The sequence below is a fragment of the Xylocopa sonorina genome, chromosome 10 (genome assembly GCF_050948175.1).
Source record: "Xylocopa sonorina isolate GNS202 chromosome 10, iyXylSono1_principal, whole genome shotgun sequence".
Classification (NCBI taxonomy): domain Eukaryota; kingdom Metazoa; phylum Arthropoda; class Insecta; order Hymenoptera; family Apidae; genus Xylocopa; species Xylocopa sonorina.
In genome coordinates, this window is record NC_135202.1 from 5,556,560 (window position 1) to 5,575,716 (window position 19,157).

The following is a 19,157-nucleotide window of genomic DNA, read 5'->3' on the forward strand; positions in this document are numbered from 1 at the left end:
GAAATCATCCCTTGGGGTGACATTTTTTCAGGATGTACAAGAAGACGAGGTGGCCGAGAGGTTAAGGCGTTGGACTGCTAATCCAATGTGCTCTGCACGCGTGGGTTCGAATCCCATCCTCGTCGATTGATTTTTGCTTTTTATTCATCTTGTTATGCAGGATCCGTAGTTGTTTATTTATTTGCCAGAGATTTCGAACTTATATTAAATACTTAAGTGCTAGGATTAGCTAAAAACTGATACGAATGGGAGAGTAACGTCTGCACTCAACGAGAAAGCTTCGACTGAATGAAAATTTTTGTTAGAATGCGTGTCAGTTATTGGTTGCGAGTCAATCGGTAATGAAACGTGAGTAGATCGCATGCAAGTACGAAAACGGATAAATTAACTGTAATATAAAAGCAAATAATATCTTAAGAAAAGTAAGCGTTGCAAACAGAAACCACTTCGCGAGGGATTTCTATCTTTTACCAAAGAACTCCTAACTTACATCCTATGGCGCAATTTATTACATCGATCATTGTATTAATCATTAAGTTCGGACGATATAAAAATACATTGTACAGTACATGATTTATACGGTATACGTGTTACATTTATAGATCGAAAACCGGAACGCACAGTAGAAATGTATCTCTCTGTGTTAATTTAATCGAGGCACCGATTTGATGGCAAGTATGTTACAGTTACGAGATTACTGGCAGTGAGTGAAGAAGAGTTGTTAGTTTAAAAGTATTTTTCGAATCGATACTCATATAAATCGTTCCTTGTTCCATTTTAACGCATCCGGGATATCTTCTTACTCTTGTCGTTTTCGATTGGCGGTGGAGGTCCTTTGGCACTTTGCTGTCTGTTATACACGCTGAAAATAAAAGTTCGTACACATTTCTGAATACAAGAATACACCTAGACAATATAGCAAATCACGTAACGCTTCAAAAAACACCAGCGTATCATGGCAGCTCCAGGTTTTGTAACACCACAGGGGTATCACCAGGATTACACATACCGAGATGCACCAGAACTGCACGCGGTGATGTTCCATCCACATTATAAAAATTATAAAACTAAAGCTTATTCAATTTAATTCTATAAATAATATAAATAATAAATATCACATATTGTGCAATTTTAATAAGAAAAGAGCTTTTCAACCTCTATTGTATATCATCGTATTATATATCATTTTTATGACTTAAACAAATATATATATGGCTTTCAGTACCTATAATTGTTGGCTCACAAGAACCAAAATGTCTATCAATACTAAATATTTAAAACATCTCCCCAGATCTGATGGTTTTGCGATTTACTTGATATTTCCCGCTTTAGGGGTGGTAAGGGTGAGAGAAGGATGTATAAAAAAGTTATAAGAAAGAGTGAGACAGTTGTTACCTACCCTATTCAAGAACTACTAGCGCCATCTCTGCAGAAAGTACTGAAACTAATGCCCAAGCAGTTTCAACGCTCTTCTAAGAGATGGCACTAGTAGTTCTTGAGTAGTTCACTTCGCTGTCGATAACGCTGTGCGACCAGTTTGAGCACTTTTTGTAGAGATGACGCCACAGGTTCTAAAGTAGAGTCAGTAATATCTGTCTCACTCTTTCCTATAGCTTTCTTATATATCTTTCTCTCTCTCTCTCTTACCTCTGAAGCGGAAAATATAGAATAAATTGCAATAAAACTGCTAAAGTGTACAATAAATTACAATGAACTATTGAAATATAGATCCTGAAAACACAACTCTGTCACAGTAAGAGTAGCTAAGATACGAAATACGTAATTACTTACTATCTATAAGTTTCCGAACGAATGTAATCCATCACGTGGGATATTCCTACTTGCAATTGATCGCCGATTGGAGTCACCCATGGATTAAATTCCATTCTAAATACTGCTTTGTTACTTACTAGGTCGAGATTTCCTGAAATAATTTAATATTAAAATTGATGACTATCAACTTTTAAGCTTGGAAGTTTAAAAATTAATTTTATGCAGGAAAATGGAGCTGATTTTAAGACTAGCACGTACCTAGTTCCGGAGGTAGAACCGTCAATCGATTGCCTTGAATGTGTAACTCCCGCAACCGCGTTAACTCTCCAATTTCTTTTGGTAATTCGATCAAGTCGTTCTCCCTTAGTACCAGCTTGAATGAAGATAAAAATAAATAAAAATAATAAAGCAGTTAAGGTCTTGTTTCGTACATCGCATCGCTTACAATTTGCAAATTTTTCAATTGACCGATCTCTGGAGGCAAATACTCGAAATCGTTATCAGCTAAGTAAAGCGCTCTTAATGTCTCTGTAAAGAACAGCCATGTTTACGCATTTCGCTTATTACTTAAAATTATTATTATTATTTAAAAATATTAGATACACACTAACCCATCATGAAAAAATTTCCTGGTAAATTCTTCTCGCTCAAATTATTGTACGTCAGGTCCAGAACTTCCAACACCGGAAATGCACCGAAACCACGCGGAAGCACGTCCAATCTGTTCATCCTGGAAATGTTTAAATAAATATTTGCAACATTTCTTGGAGGGAAAGGAAGCTTACCCCACGTTAAGAATACGTAGCTTCGGCATTTGCGATAACGAAACTGGTAGCTCGGTAATGTGATTGTTGAAGAGATTCAGTATTTCAAGGTTCACCAAATTTGCAAGGCCTGGTGGTACAGCTGTAAAATAAAAATGCATAACTCTGTAGCACATATCTCTACCTCTCGTTTCTCAGGGGTAAAATATTAAGAAAGCATTACGAACTTACCTTGAATTTTATTGTGACTCAAAGTGAGTCTGGTAATATTGATCATATTAACTGAAAGAGATAAGAATGCGAATATTAATTTTCAGGTACATATCTTCGATGCAATACAGTGTGAAATGTTGCGATAGTATTCTTATAACAGTTTCTACATAGCAGAACTTACGAACCAACCCTTCTATAACACTGTTTTCAAACAACATCGATGAAAATCATGTTACTGAAGGGTTTACTAGTTTTACAAGTTTGTACTTTAAGAAATTTAATTGTATTTGTTAAATTAGTCGTAAAAAGAGCATAAAACCAAATGCTGTTTTTGCACGAGGCAGAACGTAATAAAGTACAACGAAATTCCTTAAATATTAACGATTTTCAACAACTTTTCATTGACGATTTCGTATTGCCGCGTGCTCGAGATGATCTCGAGCGCACGCGCCGACACGCCCACCGCGCTGGTAAGCGGCAAATGGCCGCCCTGGATCCCCATCCGCTCCAAAAAACCAGTCAAGACAAGTTGCCTAATTTGGCGAACGGAACGAGGCCCACGAGGATATGGTGGACTCACGTAAGCCTGGCATCTCCTCGAACGTCGAGACACCCTTGTCCGCGAGATCCAGCTCCGGATTTTGGATCTCGCGGGCCTCGTCGAGCACCTTCTTCGCCTTTGACATCTTCCCGGCTGGAATACACGACACTGGTGCCTGATTCATTGCGCGCGCAATTGTACACACACGTCAGTAAACTTTAAATAAACATGCGCTCAACTTCCCCTCACTCGACACGCGACTCACTGGCTTCATTTTATCTTGCGCGTACGATCGTGACGAGCCTTCGTCAACAGATGGCGCGCGAGAAGTCGAAGAATTTTGGACTTAAACCGAGGCGACTGGGGATTTCCCTGGATTTTCTTCCTTCCCTTTGGATACGGCTGGATGAAAAGTCTGTGAATTTAATCGATAACCGTCTCTCTGTTTGACTAAGGGAATTTATTTGAGAAATGCAGCGGAAATTAAAGTCAAACTGAAAATAAGAACTTACATCGCGAGACTTAAATACTGCACACAAGATGGTCACGGTTATTTTATATCCTTTGCAATCAATTTCATATATTCGACTATTTCGAATATACTTTCCCGCTTTTTCGAATTTAAATATTAGAACTCCCAAAACGAGTTTTATACACTTACCATTTGAGAGGCATTTCTCGACTAGTTTCACCGATCCATCCTCAGGTTGCAGCACAAGTACAATTTCAAAAAACCAATTTCGTTTCATCCGTATATTTCTTCAATCGCACATCGCATTTCTTCCACGCAATAAATACTGTTTCACTTGAAAAGTAAGAACATTTGATTTATGATTCTACGCAGGAGGGAGGGCTATGAAATTTCGAATTATCACCAAAGTATTACAATCGAAACGATCATTCGAACCACCAGAGCAGCATAATCAGGCGATTTTATAATAGCAGCGTCGATACGCGCGTGTGCGGCTAATTAACGGGCGATGAGAAAAAAAGGCGCTTTACGTAATTGCCTGTTCGTAATTACGAGCCGGGTATCCAGGCGGACGATGCGATAACCTCATCGGTTTCAGTAATGTTAAGAATTTTTGCCCGGTCGAATTGCGGTTGAAATCGGAGCGGCTCGCATTCCACGATGGGTTTCAGTGGAACACCGATGTGCGATCAGTGATATTAATGATAATAAGAACAGCTGAAAAAAACGAGATTTTACTCGCGGCTCTTAAAAGGGAACGAGATCAAGGACCGAGGACGCACACCTTCCGGCTGTTGATTGACACCGATTCATTTTCCTTCTGTTCCCGCTGGCACGCCTTAAACCGACACTCCCAGAGACATTACACATTTTTAACTCGAAACTTGAATCGCAATTAAATAATCTCTATCTCAGAGATTATGAACATTGGAAAATTCATTGCTCCTCGACTTGTACTTTATTCTCTTTACAATCGGTCCCCGCTAAATTACGACGAAGACTTACAATTAGAGAGTATTTAAAATAAATGTCCAACTAATTCCTAATACACGTCCAATGTTTTTTACGCCATTCGCAAACGACCATCGAGAATTTTTCATCTTCATTTCCCATAGCGCGTAAATAGGATGCCAGGTCGTTAAAACGCAGAGAGCTCTCCGGTTTTTACTGGTTAACGTTAAGTCCACGCGTAATCCTCGAATATACAGTACCCACTAATTTATTTATCGCTGTACAGCGGATACGTATATAAAAATCGTCGTGCACCTCGTACACGACCATTAGAACATTTTTCGCACGTCTCACCAGCGACGCTCTACCCAAACCACCCATTCCTAATCATCCAGCGTCTCAACAAGAACAGCTCGACGCTAATCGATGCTCTTACACGCGTCACGAAAAGGAAAACTCGATGACACAATTTCCATCGTCCACACACGAATACCAACCTAACCAACGAAGAACAACCATCCTAAACATCTCTCAGGATCTTCCCTCGCAAATGCTCGATGTCGTAACCCGTCTCGTTTCCCGCTCGCGCCATCATTTCCCGCCTAAATTGCTCTCGTTCGACAAAAAACGCGGGGGTCGACCTGCTCGCGAGGCAGCGACCAACAATACCGACATTAATCACGCGCGCGCATCAGCAGCGATAGCACTTAACCTAACAACGAGAAAATGAATGAAATTGGCCTGATAGCCGCGGATAATCGTCGTTCTCGAGCGGACGGCCGCCATCGATCGCTATCGACGCGTATCCCCCTTCGACCATCCCTCGCGGTGTAAATCCTTAGACGCTTCCTCGCCCCTCTGCCACCCCAACCTCGCCCAACGATGGATTCTAATCCAGAAGAATCGCGGCTCCGTGGCGCGGGCGCGGCGTTTTCTGCGCTTGGGCCGAGTTGAGAGCACAGGCGCGCTGAGCGTGGCGCCAAAGAGTACCCGAGGGCTCGCGAGTAAGGTTAGCGACCTTGGCGCACACGGTAAAAGGACAGGCGAGCCGGTCGAGGGGCGCCCCCCGTGCATCCATCATTGCTATCCAGCAATCAGTGCCAAGCAACATTATCGGTCAATTTACCGTCGCCGTGACCGGTCTCGCTAGCGTGAAAAACCGAGTCCTCTCTCTCTCTCTCTCTCTCTCTCTCTGTCTCTCTTTCTCGCTCTCGCAGACTGCGCTGGGCGAAAAAACCGCCTCGAATCGGACGCGATCGAACGTCGCCACGTTTCTTCTCCTATTGTACGCGTAATGGCGGCAATTATCCATGGGCAGCAGGGATCGAGCGTGCTCGAGCGTTGCGTTAAATAGCGCTCGCTGATTTCCCTCGAGTCGGTTGCGTCTGGTTTTTGAGCTTCTTCCGAGGGCGCGTTTAACTTTGCTCTTCTTTTGACGGGTTGTTATCGTAAGTCACGCGTAATCGTTAATCCTTTCGCTGGTAACTGTGGCCGTAGTCACGCAGCGATTGGTGCTCGCTGTACTATGACTTTCGTTGCACATTAAATTTTACATTTATTTGTAACATTCGTAGAGTAGAATGTATTTGTTGTTTTTCTAATTTAAGCGTGTCTGCGTTAGGCTGCACCCTTCTAGGATACCGCAATTGCAGACAAGTTCGTCGTAACGAGAAGGTAAAAGAAGATACTTGGGCGTGATTTGTAAATAGGCAGGGTTTATTGTCAGGATCAAGTTTGCAAGCATCGTTCCTACGTGTTTCGCACGGTCCAAGAACGTGAATTTCAAGCACCGTTAGAACTCCTCAGGATTTACATCGCAGTCTCCAGCGTGGAATATCCGAAAGACATATTTGGGACGTCTTATAGAGTCCTTAAGTCGACACGATCGTCTGGAACGGCCTTTAACACGTCCATAAGTTTATACGCGCCGGACTCTAAGCGAGCGCGAGGCAATTTTCAATGGTTATTAACGTCGAGGGTTGCGTAAAGCGTCAGAATTGAAATATATCTGCCCCTTTTCGAGGACACACCTGGATTTGCCTCAAATCAACAAGTGCCAATCAGATCCTCTTCAAAGCAGTCGCACGGTTAGACTTAACTGAATGGAAAGACAGTCGCGTGACTCGATTACGCGCGCGTCGAGCTCGTTCGAGCGATCGAATCGAACGCGAGGACCCGTCGATGGCGGCTCGCGGATCGATAACTGCGAAAAGGGGACCGCGGATCGTTTGCTGGCCGCGTATTATAATCTCCCATCAAATAATGCCGTTCGCCAGGCCGCTCGTGGGTTTTATAACATCGGCGGCAGGTAACGTATAAATTACATGCGCAGCGTTTATAACTTATACGACCGCCAGTGTAAGTTATAACGCGTCGTAACAGCCGGTGAATTATAACTGCCGCGATGATAATTTATAAGTAACAACTGTCGAAGTTAGAACGCCCGAGGTGGAGAACGGAGACGAGGCAAGCACCGACGCGAGCGTCCCCGTCCCGCGACGGATGCGAATCGAACGTAAATTTTCACGGCCAGGGATGCGGGGGACTTTTAGAGTCGCCGTGGTTCACGGAAAGCTTGCGCCTGGGAGGTCATCGGGAGGATAGGTGCGATGGTTGGATGGGTTATCATCTAATTTTTATAATTAGGGATAGTTGATAAATAGTACTGATCCTTCGTCTCGCGACAGATGCGAATCGAACGTAAATTTTCATGGCCAGGGATTGCGGGGGACTTTTAGAGTCGCCGTGGTTCACGGAAAGCTTGCGCCTGGGAAGTCATCAGGAGGATAGGTGCGATAGTCGATTCGTTATCACGCTTTGGATGGGGTATCATCTAATTTTTATAATTAGGGATAGTTGATAGATAGTACTGATCAGTGACGGTTCGTGGGCAAAGGATTCTGTATCTGTTTCATAAGCTGCGAGATGGCTACTAGCATTAAGTTTGAGGATTAAAGAAAGGGAAGGACAGAGTATAAAGTCTCATTATATTAAGTGTTATCATTAATATCAAATGGAAATAGGAGTTCTGCAGTTCTACAGTGTCTATACGCGAGTCTTCGTAGGATCGATTGCATCTAATGTTGATAATGCAATTTGCTTAGAGAGTGCATTGCACAAATCAGTAATTCCAAAGAAGCATATCATGGTACCATCGTTGCATCGTCCCGTATTACCGCACAAAGCATTGTAACATAATTCTTTCCTCATTGGCAAACCATTTAACAAACTACAGATACAACTGAGCAAGTGCCTCTACACTTTCGATCGATCAGAACCAGAATCCAACGCTTTCCATCGACCATCTCGGAGACATCGAGACCATCGATGATAGAAACAAATGCAGGCAACCTTTTTCGTGGCGATCAGCGCGAAATGTGTTTAAGACCGGAGTCAACCGCAGCGCGACCGGAAAAGCGGTGGATCCGCGCGCTCGCTCGCTCGCTCGCTCGACTTTTACACGCGCGGGGACTTACGACCGTGCATAAATCTCGGTGCGTTCCTCGTCGAGGCAGCCGCACGTGCGTTCGCACGCGTGTACGCGAGAGGAGACCTCCGCGGACACCGGTGGAGCCCGCGAAGGAACGGCCGGATCCAGCGAGAGGGTGAACCGCCGCGGGTGAAGCGGGGCGAGCGGAGCGGTGCCCACGTGGAATATCCAGTGCAGCATGTAAAAGCCCGTTATGCTCGGGTCTCGGCGGTGTTTGCGTGCCGCACAGCCGCGTACGCGTGTGCGTTTGTACGGCGTACGCTATAAATAGATGTAGCAGACCGCAGAAAGATCCGAACCACCCCGCCCTCCCTCTCGCTATATCAGAATGCGCTTGCTAGTAGCGAAACTAAGCGCACCCTGGCTTTTCCTCGAGTCTCTGCGAAAGAAGCGTTCGTCGATCGCGATTGGAAGGTTCTTTTCCCCTGTGCGCTGGTAGAGTAACTTTTCTTCGGGTATGGTGTTTGTTTTTAGAGTGTTTGGAAGACGAGGGATTTACTTGAGCTTTTTTTAAACGATATTTGTGTTCCTAGATATTCGAGGTATTAAATAATTGGTCCACTTTTGAAACTGTACTAATGGTAGTACTGAGAAGTTGCACTCTTCACGCAAACAATTCCTATTTAACTCTTGCGCTGTGCAGTGACAGACTTTGGTCACTCGTTAAATTTACATTTTTATTTGTAACGTTGATAGAGCAGAATATATCTGTCATTTCTTTAAATGCATCAGTGTTAGGATAAAATTCTATCGAGAAGAAAAAAAGAAATGACGAGACGAGTATTTCCTTGACTACGTAGGCAGTATTGGAGCAAAGGGTGCTACCAAAATACAACTGTGTCTCAAGTCTACGCTGCTCGCGCCGCTTCCGAGAAATCTGGCCCGCGCCATCGAATCGAACCTGTCCCAGAGCGTTAATAAGGCGTCGATGTAACGCCAGCGTGCAATTTAAAATACCATTTTTCGCGGCGCAGGCCGTTATGAGGTACCGGTACACAGGGCCGATCCGTGCACAAGCAGCTTCTGTTTTCGGCAATGAGGATGTCAGACAAGTTACGACACGGCCAGCAGGTGTTACAGCCGGAGGAGCCAGTCTCGAGGGATCCGGTGCTTCCTCTTTTTTCTCTATCCCCCTCTCCCTCTCTCTCTCTCTCTCTCTCTCTCTCGCCCTCTCTTTCACCGTCTCCCTTCCTTTTCCTCCATTTTTCATTTTCCATCGATCCGGTTGCAGCCGGACAGCCGAACGCGGCTACTGTTTAACCCTTGTCGCGTGTATCGTGCTATCGCCGATCGACTTTCGGACTCCAATTACGTTGATGTCAGCGGTGCTGACGTGGAAGGGCACGGCGGCGAAGGTGGTTGCAGTAATTAAAGGGGCTCTGTCCTTTTGATCTCGCTGCACTCGGTAAACTGACACTGGTTATTCCGCAGATTAATGGTAATTGGTAATTCGATGGTAATTGTACAGCTCGACCGGGGTTTGATTAGAAAACGTAGCGGGATGGGTAATCTTCTGCTCGATTTTCAGGTTCAGATGTTGCGAGTTAAAGATGCGCTCTAATTATGAACATTATGGGAGGATAAAGACTTCAATGCGGTTCACAGCAGTCCACGATCGATCTTCTATAATGTACCTACGTGGATTCCCCAAAATTAAATTTGTCAGGGCTTCCATTATGGGAGAATAGAAAGTTCAAAGCGATTCAAAGTACTCCACAGTCAATTTTTCATAATGTATCTACGTGGATCCTCAAAATGAAATTTGTTAGGGCTTCCACGAAGCTACGACGCGTAGCTGGTAGCAGTGGATGTTATCGAACGTAGATTTAGATTTGTCAGGGCTTCCATTATGAACATTATGGAAGAATAGAAAGTTCAAAGCGGTTTAAAGCAGTCCACGATCAATTTTTCATAATATATCTACGTGGATCCTCAAAATGAAATTTGTCAAGGGCTTCCACGAAGCTACGACGAATAGCTGGTAGCGGTGGATGTTATCGAACGTAGATGTCCGGTGAAAGAGGGATGAAAGGGTGTGGATCGTTGCATAATCGTGTCACGTTATTCCAGGAATCGGTGCTCGGAAGGCACACGTTGCTTAGTCTTTTGTGCGAAAACCGCTGGCGAGGTGGATTCCAACGTGACACAGGCACGAGCCAACAGCCTCCGTTTTTGCACGAGACCGCGCGTTTATTTCCCGCGCGCGTCCACCGTTTCCACCCTGTCTGCGCACGAGCGTCCTTGCTGGCGGCTCCGAAAAGAACGGAGCTTTCCGTTTTTCGCTTTGTCCGCGTGCCCTTCCATGCTTTTCCCTCTTCTTTACTTTATTTCTCGGGTCGTGTTCCCTTTGAAGTTTCCCTCGCGTTTCGCTGACGCTATTTTCGACACTATTTGTCTCTCAATGGTAATATTTGAAATAATTCCTTTGGTAATTTTGGGTGTTACTGTCCAAGTAAGCTCAAATAAAGAATTAATTCGATGAACTATCAGGGCCACTACTTTTGTACAGTCTTCTAACTGTGTTTCCTTGACAATATAATCCCTTTTACGCCACGTTTGCCCGCTCTTCGACGTTTAAATAGGCCTCAAAGGGAAGCTAAAATTGATGGCCAGTAGTGTAAGCTATAGCAGAGCTCATTACACCGCGCGATGTTCTTTTTGCGTGGCGCTACACTGTAAATCGATGTTTCTAAACGTTCATTGTAGCTTTTGTTACCTTTATACGCATCTCCGCGGATAGATTTGGACGGCATCAAAGCAGAATTTGCCCGTAATTGCGGAAGAGATGAGAACAAAGTAGAATAAGATCACTGGGTTCCTACGATAGCGTATATAACGTTCTGTGTTTGTCTGTTCGGATAACTGCTGTTCTTCCCGTCTGATTTACGCGCTCAGCCGTCCCGTTGCGTCTACATTTAGGTAGACTGGCAGCAGACACTCCAGCAAAAGCGATAGAAACAAACAGGAACAATGTTGCTACCAGGGATCGTCATTTTTGAAGGCAACTGTAGCCGCAATCTATCATAAACTCTCAATCCTCCCCACCCTGTCTCGTCTATACATATTCCTATCCATGAACTTTGCTAGAATCACGCGTAAAATTCCCCAAAAAATTGTAACACCATAATAACAACGTTCCAACGCGCTCTTCCAACATTACTTCGTGCATTTATCCATATGCACACACGTTACCAGTCCCATAGCATTCGCGGACTGCCGAGCATGCAGATTGAAAGAAGCATAGAGACCTCAGATGCCTCCTATTATCCAGTAAACAAGTTTCTCACTAAATAAAAAAAAACCAACGTACTGCACGCATTCCTGCACGACGCTGTAGTTTCAATTCAGAAAACTCTAACAGCGATGTCAGCCGTCAACAGTGAGTGGCACCATAGAAATACTCCGCTTCTAAGAATGCAGAAGGGAAGACTTTCAACGAAATCCAACAGTCTAACCGTGTATAGAGGACCAGCGAGAGGACATTGAAACGCGGCAAGCAGCGATCTTGAACGATCCTGTAGCCCCAACCCAGCTCGCCCGGTTCTGGCTTCGTACGCGCGCGTTCCTGCGTGCAAGTTCACGTTTACGCTCGCGAGGAGGATGCGCACGATAACTATTCGCAGCCGGTCCGTTCGTCGTTCATCAATCGGCCGCCGCCCGGATGGCATTCCAATTACAGACGATCACGATCCCGCTCCACGGCGTCATCCTAGTTTCGCCGCGGTCCGCGCAACCAGCGCCCGGCGTAAATCGACCGCTCGATTTTATTCCATTGCTCGCCCTCCGCCGCGGTTCTTTTTCACCGGCTGCGCAAGAAACGTCCACCGCCACAGGTCTCGCGCTATGTGGAGCAGACGGAATCGAACTGCGATTTTATTGGGCCCCCGATCGTGCTGTTCGCGTGATGCGTCCTCGCGGCCCCGACGACTCCTCGGACTCGATCCGCGTGCTCTTTTCGCCGGCGGGAGAGGATGCGGATGTTTTGTTCGGTAATTTAATTACTGGGATCCTCCTTTTTGTTGTTTCTTTTTTGGTTTTTTTGTTGCTTTTTTTGCTTTTGACCGCTGGAGAACCGGCTCCCGTGGGCAGAGAGGCAAAAAATATGGTAATTATAGTTGACGATTCCTCGCGGGACGTGGATCGCGAGGGCTGCGCGCGAGAGCGCCCCGCGCGGCAACCAAAGTTGGCATTCTCTGCTCCTACGTCGTCTCGTTTCGACGTCTGCGAGAATTTTGTGCTGTAGTCGGGTCCATGGGTTTTGGTACAGTGGTTGTATTGGGCAGGTGAATTGAGTGAATCGAACTGCGTGACGATTTGAATACTTTTGATACGATTAAAGTGGAGAGATTTCTGGATATTTGTATAGTTGAAACTGAGTAACGATAACGTCTATCTTAGTGTTTTTTATGTAACATAGAAATTGAAAATAGTTCTGTGCTCGCGCGAGCGAAACCGTGAATTGTTTCGTAACGCGAAACGATTACACGCGGTCGTTCGATTTTTCGCGTGAGTCGAACGCAAAGATGAATCGTTCGTTTCGAAGATATGGATTGAACGAGTACGTCGATTCGATCGTGTATTATGATAAATATACATTGCTCCAACTCGACTTCTTTTTCAATCGACAATATCTACACGCACATAGTGATCGAATCGCGGTTATTTTCAATCGTCGAATAAACTCGAAAGTGGTCGCAATTAAAAGCAAAAAAAAAAAAACGAGAAAAAGAAAGAGAAAAAAAGGAAAATGGGGTGCGATGCGAAAAGTGCGACGCGTGAAATTGAAAATTGCCTCGAAACGCAGGAGGCGTCACGCACGGGCGGCGCGGAGTTTCCGCGCGGCCCGATCTCGAAGACAGATCGTTCCTGGCGCCGGTTTTTGCGCGGGCACCGTTTCCTGGTGCGCCAGGCGTCGCGTACGTCGCGCTGTCGATCGTACACGTCCGAGCGATTAAACGATAGAGGCGATTAGGCGGCTGCGCGAGCGCGCATGCCTTCGCAACGGCTACCTACTATGAAATTATTATATCGCGCTGGCGCCAGTTATCTCGCCTCTCTCTTTCCATCTATCCCGCTATCCAGCCATCTATCTTTCCCGCCACCTTTTTTCCCAGTCCCAACCCTCCCTTTCTCTGGCGCGCGCGTCGAGGAAACGCCATCGGCGTCCCAGCGCGCCTCACCCACGTTTCTTTTCTCCCTCCGCGGTGGAAACGGAGCAACCTCGAGCGTTCGAGGAATCCATCGCCCCGCGGTGGAACCGGATGACCTTTCCTTTTTGCGATTTCGCAGGAGAATTAGAGCTTTTCGAATATTCCTTGGAATTTCTGGGACTTTATTGAAGAGTTTGCGAAGAGTTTGAGAGATGGAATATTTGATGTAATAACGTTTTCTAGTTGAAGGAGATGTTATTAATGTATTCTTTGTACTGAAATTGCTTCGAGTAGGGCGCAATTAATTATATAGTAACATATTAAAATAAAAAATTACAAACTAATACTTTTCATAGGCTATACTATGATGCAGGACTTAGAAGAGACACCTTATATACTCGAATAGCATTTCTCCAATAAACTTCTCAACCCCAACGACCTTCCCACTCGCTGCATAACTATATTAATAATTAACAGAAGCTTTCTTTGCCACGCCCCCGAACACGGTCCACAGACGCTTTTTCCGTCGTTTTTCCATCGACCTTACCATTTCATTTCTACGGGGAAAAGCGACGTTAATATTCGAGAAGCGAGCCAACGTTTGAGAGCAGCGTGAACCATGTCTGAAAATTTTTACAAGAATTTTTGCGAGCGTGTACGTCAGTAAATTTCACGGTCGTCGTCGATGTTTCGACCCTTTCACGTCTCATGCCACGCGTGTCCGTGGCATTGCATTTAAAATCGCGATTAGTTGCGCCAATCGAGCGCAGTTTTTCATCGATAGAACTGGTTAGATTGTATTGCTGGTAACCCGTAAATGGAATAGATTTTTCAGCAGATTTCAGAACAAATAAGTGGCGATCGCGGAAACGATCTCTCCCTCGAACCCCAGAGATATTTAAACCCGAAAGAATTAATTTACACGCGGATCGAGGGCGTCGCCGCTGAATTTCCATAGCCGCCGCAGGAATTCCGTGTTTCGTCGCGTGGTTGCTCGCAAATCTTGCTAATGGAACGCTAATGGAACGTGAACGTGATTTTCGGCGTTTTCACGGCCATTCTTGGCGCGACGCCAGCCTGCAGAAAAATAAAACCGTCGAGACGATTGCCGGCGGTGCTTTCTGTTTACGCTCCGCTTTTTTTCTCCCCCGCTACGTTTTCCTTCCCGCCTTTTCCCTTTAGCAAAACTTCGCGGTAATGTTTTGATTAGAGAGTGGTAGACGAGGTTCGTTCGCGTGCAGCTTTTAATAATCTGTTGAGTAATAAGATCTTTCCGCGAGCGTTTCTGCAGTTTTTATCCCCACGACTTTACGCTCGAATCGCTTTCCGCGTGCTCCATTTTTAGACGGAAACTATCATTATTATAAATCTTAATTGCATTGTTTGTTTTACGGTAATCTGTCCGTGGACGATATTCGATATTAATTAGCGAGGGAAAAGAAGTTCTCGTTGATGCGCGCACGTGCAGGTACATGGACGCGTTTCGAAGAAAAATAACGGAACGCTTTAATGGAGGAAGCCACCCGTTCCTCCCTCCATTTTTAATTACTCGCCTCTAATGCTCTCGAAAATGATAGTCATCGGGCGCCTTCAATTCCTCGCGACTGACAACATTATTAATCCCCGTACTATTTCATGGTTCTACTTCGCATTAAATTAGACGTCACAGAAAGAAATTGGAACGCCGTGTAAAAAGCGACGGAAATCTCGTCCATCTTCCCGCGCGCGGCCATTAACCGTTGCGACGCAAAAACCGTGATCGAATGATTAATTCTTTTTTCGCGCACGGGCCCTGATATTCGCCCGACAACTTCTTCAGAGTCACCTCTTTCAGTTACCGTTCGCGACTACTCCCACTTTCTATTTCAACCTTTAGGCTGATGCTTTCTGCCAATCTTTAAGCTAACGCTTCGTCTAACACGAATTTGACACACCATATAAATCCCTCTCGTGGATCGAAATTGTCTGAGAAATCTCTTTGCTCGTTTCTACGACCATTCAAAGTTAGAATTAGAAGCAAAAACTGCAATGAGCTTTGGTTTTTAAATTTCTGAGCCTCTATTTCACGTCTATCCTTTGCACAAGTCTTTCTTCCTCTAAACGATTTACTCTAAAGAATTTCTGCGCTACTATTTAATTAAATACCACTTCTCTGTTATTGCTACATTCCACAACCTCGTCACGAACGACTCTTCACCCAGTTCCGCCCCACCAGGAGGAACAGCAAAATGGAGGCCCAGAACGCGATTCCCGAATCTCACCCACAGTGATTACGTCAACCATGACTCTCGATTCTACTGGCTAGCTCGTCGAAATCGTATCGCGGACCAGCGGATTCGCTTTCATCGTTTCGTTTCACCCCGCGTCACACCGGGCGCCCATTCGTGGCCCATCAGTGGGTGCCAGAGCGGTCGAAACAGCGGCGCGGTTGTTCGACGGCTAGAGAAAGTTGTCCCAATGGCAAAAAACCGGGCACACCGAAATCGAATGAAAAAAAAGAGAAACAAAGAAAATAAAGAAGGGGACCGTCAATTGACAGAAACAATTTAAACGGTTCTTTGTTTGCGCGCGCACCAAGCAGCGTTTGGAGCGACGGTTCGAGCGGCTCGAGCTACGAATTCGTCAGCGTCGATAATAAACGATTTCGATCGGAAGAGAAACCAAAGGCGCCGATTAATCGATCGTTACCAGCCCCGTGGTTTCGTTAATTGCGTCAGCATTGTGTGCCTCGTAATTGCTTTCACCGGGGTAATCTCAAACCGATTGTTCCTGATCGTTGGACATTTAATATCGAGGAATCGGTGCGCGCGATTCTACAGTAAATCGAAATTCTATTATTAGCCTGTCTAACTTGAGTGTTCTATGTGAAACACTGTTTGAAATTCGATTTACAGGATCCATAAACAATATTTTCTCTCGTACATTTTATCGCGATACGTAATAATTGAATCGGCTGTAGTAAAATGTGTAATATCTGTGCATAAATCCGTTCCATTTTCTCGTCGCAATTCTCCGATCGTGTTACAACCAGAACTATATATTTATGCCACCGAACCAGCCTGCACGACCAAAACCATATGTTAATCCGTACCTGTCAGTCCAACAATTTGCTATCCCGTATCACCCCGCAATCATTTAAAACACCTAACTTCAGGAGAGGGGTATACATATTCATTTGTAATTCCATAGCGATAAACAAAGTGTCTAAGAAAGAAAAACGGTTACAAGAATGTTAGCTCTGCTCGTAGTTCGCAAGAATCTTTCTAAATAAAAATAATTAAATATAGATTATCATTGATAAAGTGATACGAAGTTGCTCGAATTTTCGAAATTTTATCGAGCAGAGCCACAAGCTTAAGCTTAACGCTTGAGAGAAAGGGAGAGGAGGGCACGTTTCAGCACCGATTCGCAGCTTGCGACACTGCGCCATCGCGCCCTGCAACTCGCTCGATGGCGTCGATAGTCGTCCCGGCCGCTGCGTTTTAATTAACAATTACCGTAACCCGCAATTACCACGGACACGCGCAGCACATCCCCCAGCGTCGACCGCGCGCGGACCATTCGAACAGCGGGACGAATTAAAACGGTCGACTGCACGCGACGAAAGGAATCGTTTCCACGTTGCTCGGTATCGAGGACTCGCACCGATCGAGAGCGCGTCTCTGGGATCGGAACGCGCACGCCGCTCGTCCCCCGTCGACGATCATCGATCACTTCCGATCGATTAACCATTCCTTCTAACCGTGGACGTGGACGCGATCGAATCGTGAAACCTACCGATATCTCAATGTGTCCGATACAAAATGTCGTGTTAACGCATCGCTGCGTGCGAAAAGACGAGCCCCGAAACGACCGGTTATGTCGTTCTGCCCCTCTTCGTCCGTTTCTGGCTCGAGATTCTTCGCGAAAAATCACTGGTATTATATCGGGTGTTCGACGACCGTTGGTAGAAAATTGACAGAACTGTTCTGTAAGATAAAATAAGAGGAAAATGAAGAATAACGAAGTCGCGTGCGTGGCTTCGTTTCGAAGAAAAATGGGTTTGAAGAGTCGTTGGATGTGGCTGCGACTTAAGCGCCCGCCATCGCGCTCGCAGCAGGCTGTTGAGGAATTGGATGGCTCGCCTGTCTTTGCGGATCTTCAAAGTCTTTTCGTTCAGAAATGGGGATTTGGATGTGATTTTGTTACTTCTGATCACCGCCTTATTTTTATCCGCTGAATCATCCCTTGACAAGTTTATCCATGGTTGTCGAACACCCGGTACGCCTTCGGGGGGATGATGAGTAAAAGGAGCGTGAAGTTTCTCTCGTGAGAGATGTTTGCACTGTTCCAGACGATCCTTCGTTCGCCAGTGAAAGTTTTAATTGATCGAGGATCGATCAGAGCCCAGATTGGGTGAAGGTGTAATTTTTATCTCGTGGTTTGGTTATTTGGAAAGTAAGGTGCGAGGAAAACTTTGATTGATGAGATGCGTATTTTTACCGCACTTAATTATAGTTACCGGCAAAAATGTTTATGTTTATAGAGTAGATGTTGAGAAATTGCTAATGCACGCGGGCGCCCAGGGAAGAAAAAGAACGTACAACAAGTCGATGTCTGAAGGATCCAGTGGTCCCATTTCGTAGTCGCGTGGAGCATTGACTTAGACTACTTGCGTCGCGTCGAGCGACGGAAAAATTCGTGGAAAAAATGGACGAGCTGACGTCGATTGCAAAAGCGCAGATTTGTTGCACAGCCAGCGGTTGACTTTGACGACGAACATTAATGCAACGGCGCGGTTATAATTGCTCCCGTCTCTCCCTCGACCTCGCGTCCCTGGTACCGCGGTCTTTCGAAACCGCTGGCGGGAAAAAATGGCGCCGTTCAAACGCGGGAGAGGTTTAAGTGAGACGTTCGCCGCGTCGCCAGCCGCAATTATTATGTCTTTAACGCTGTCTAATTTAATAACAGACCGTTAGAATCGTGCGTGCCTTTCCTCTCCGCCTTTGTTTCATGCGTTCCTGGACATTCTAGGTACCTGTTCGTTCCGTGATTTATAGTTTAACCGTGCACAAGGTGTGCTGGGAGTAAATGTCACTTGTGTTCCAAGGTAATTCCGAGTGATAAATGCCGCACCGGCGCGTGCTTGATTTGTATTAATTATCGAAACGCGGTGTTCGTTTTCTCGAACAAACGAAAGAACGTGCAACGATATTTTGTAACGATTGTTTAGTTAATATAAAACAAGATACCTCTGTCATCGAACTGTGCAATTTTTGCTAACAATATCACAAAAACATACACTCTCACGACGCAGTAATATTCTTCTAGAAGGAGAAAAATAACTTCCTCCTCCTCTGGCAATAAATAACACCGTGAATTTTCAACTCGCCTCCCTAATGGCACCTTAAATACTTTCAACGCAGGGGCCAAGGCAAATAAAAAGAGCATAAATTAGCCGCGATCGCGCACAAAACGGTTTCGACAAATCCTTAACGAACTACAACGCACGATCTTTCTCCTGCGACGAGAGTTTCCCTTCCCGTCTGTTGAGTAACGCTTTCAATCATCGGATATGTATTCACTTTTCCCCTCCGCCCCGGATCGGTGGCCGTAATCTGTTAATTTACATTACCGAACGGAGCGGAGGATCTGCGGGCGAGCAACGCCGGGTAATTGTTAATTGCGCAACGCGTCGTCTATCATCGGCTAATGATACATCCAGTGGCGCGGTGTTATTACATTTCGGATGGGCTAATCGCTAATAAGAATTTATGGGCTTCGTGCGCGAGCACGGCAGAATGTGAAAGTCTCCCGGGCGACA

The 19,157-nt window shown here is 45.4% G+C and overlaps 1 protein-coding gene and 1 non-coding gene across 2 annotated transcripts; one reads left to right on the forward strand and one right to left on the reverse strand.

Moving 5' to 3' along the window:
• The first annotated feature begins 43 nt into the window (after positions 1–43).
• Positions 44–125, forward strand: Trnas-gcu (transfer RNA serine (anticodon GCU)). Its single transcript has one exon. It is a non-coding gene; the product is annotated as a tRNA-Ser (tRNA).
• Positions 126–618: 493 nt separating this feature from the next.
• On the reverse strand, positions 619–3,559 carry Ics (ras suppressor protein 1). The gene is made up of 8 exons (XM_076902280.1): positions 3,331–3,559; positions 2,769–2,819; positions 2,559–2,679; positions 2,385–2,503; positions 2,219–2,301; positions 2,032–2,146; positions 1,792–1,924; positions 619–862 (listed from the first exon to the last, which is right to left on the reverse strand). The coding sequence occupies exons 1-8, from the start codon at positions 3,473–3,475 to the stop codon at positions 778–780; spliced, it is 852 nt and encodes a 283-aa protein (XP_076758395.1). The 5' UTR covers positions 3,476–3,559; the 3' UTR covers positions 619–777.
• Positions 3,560–19,157: the final 15,598 nt, after the last annotated feature.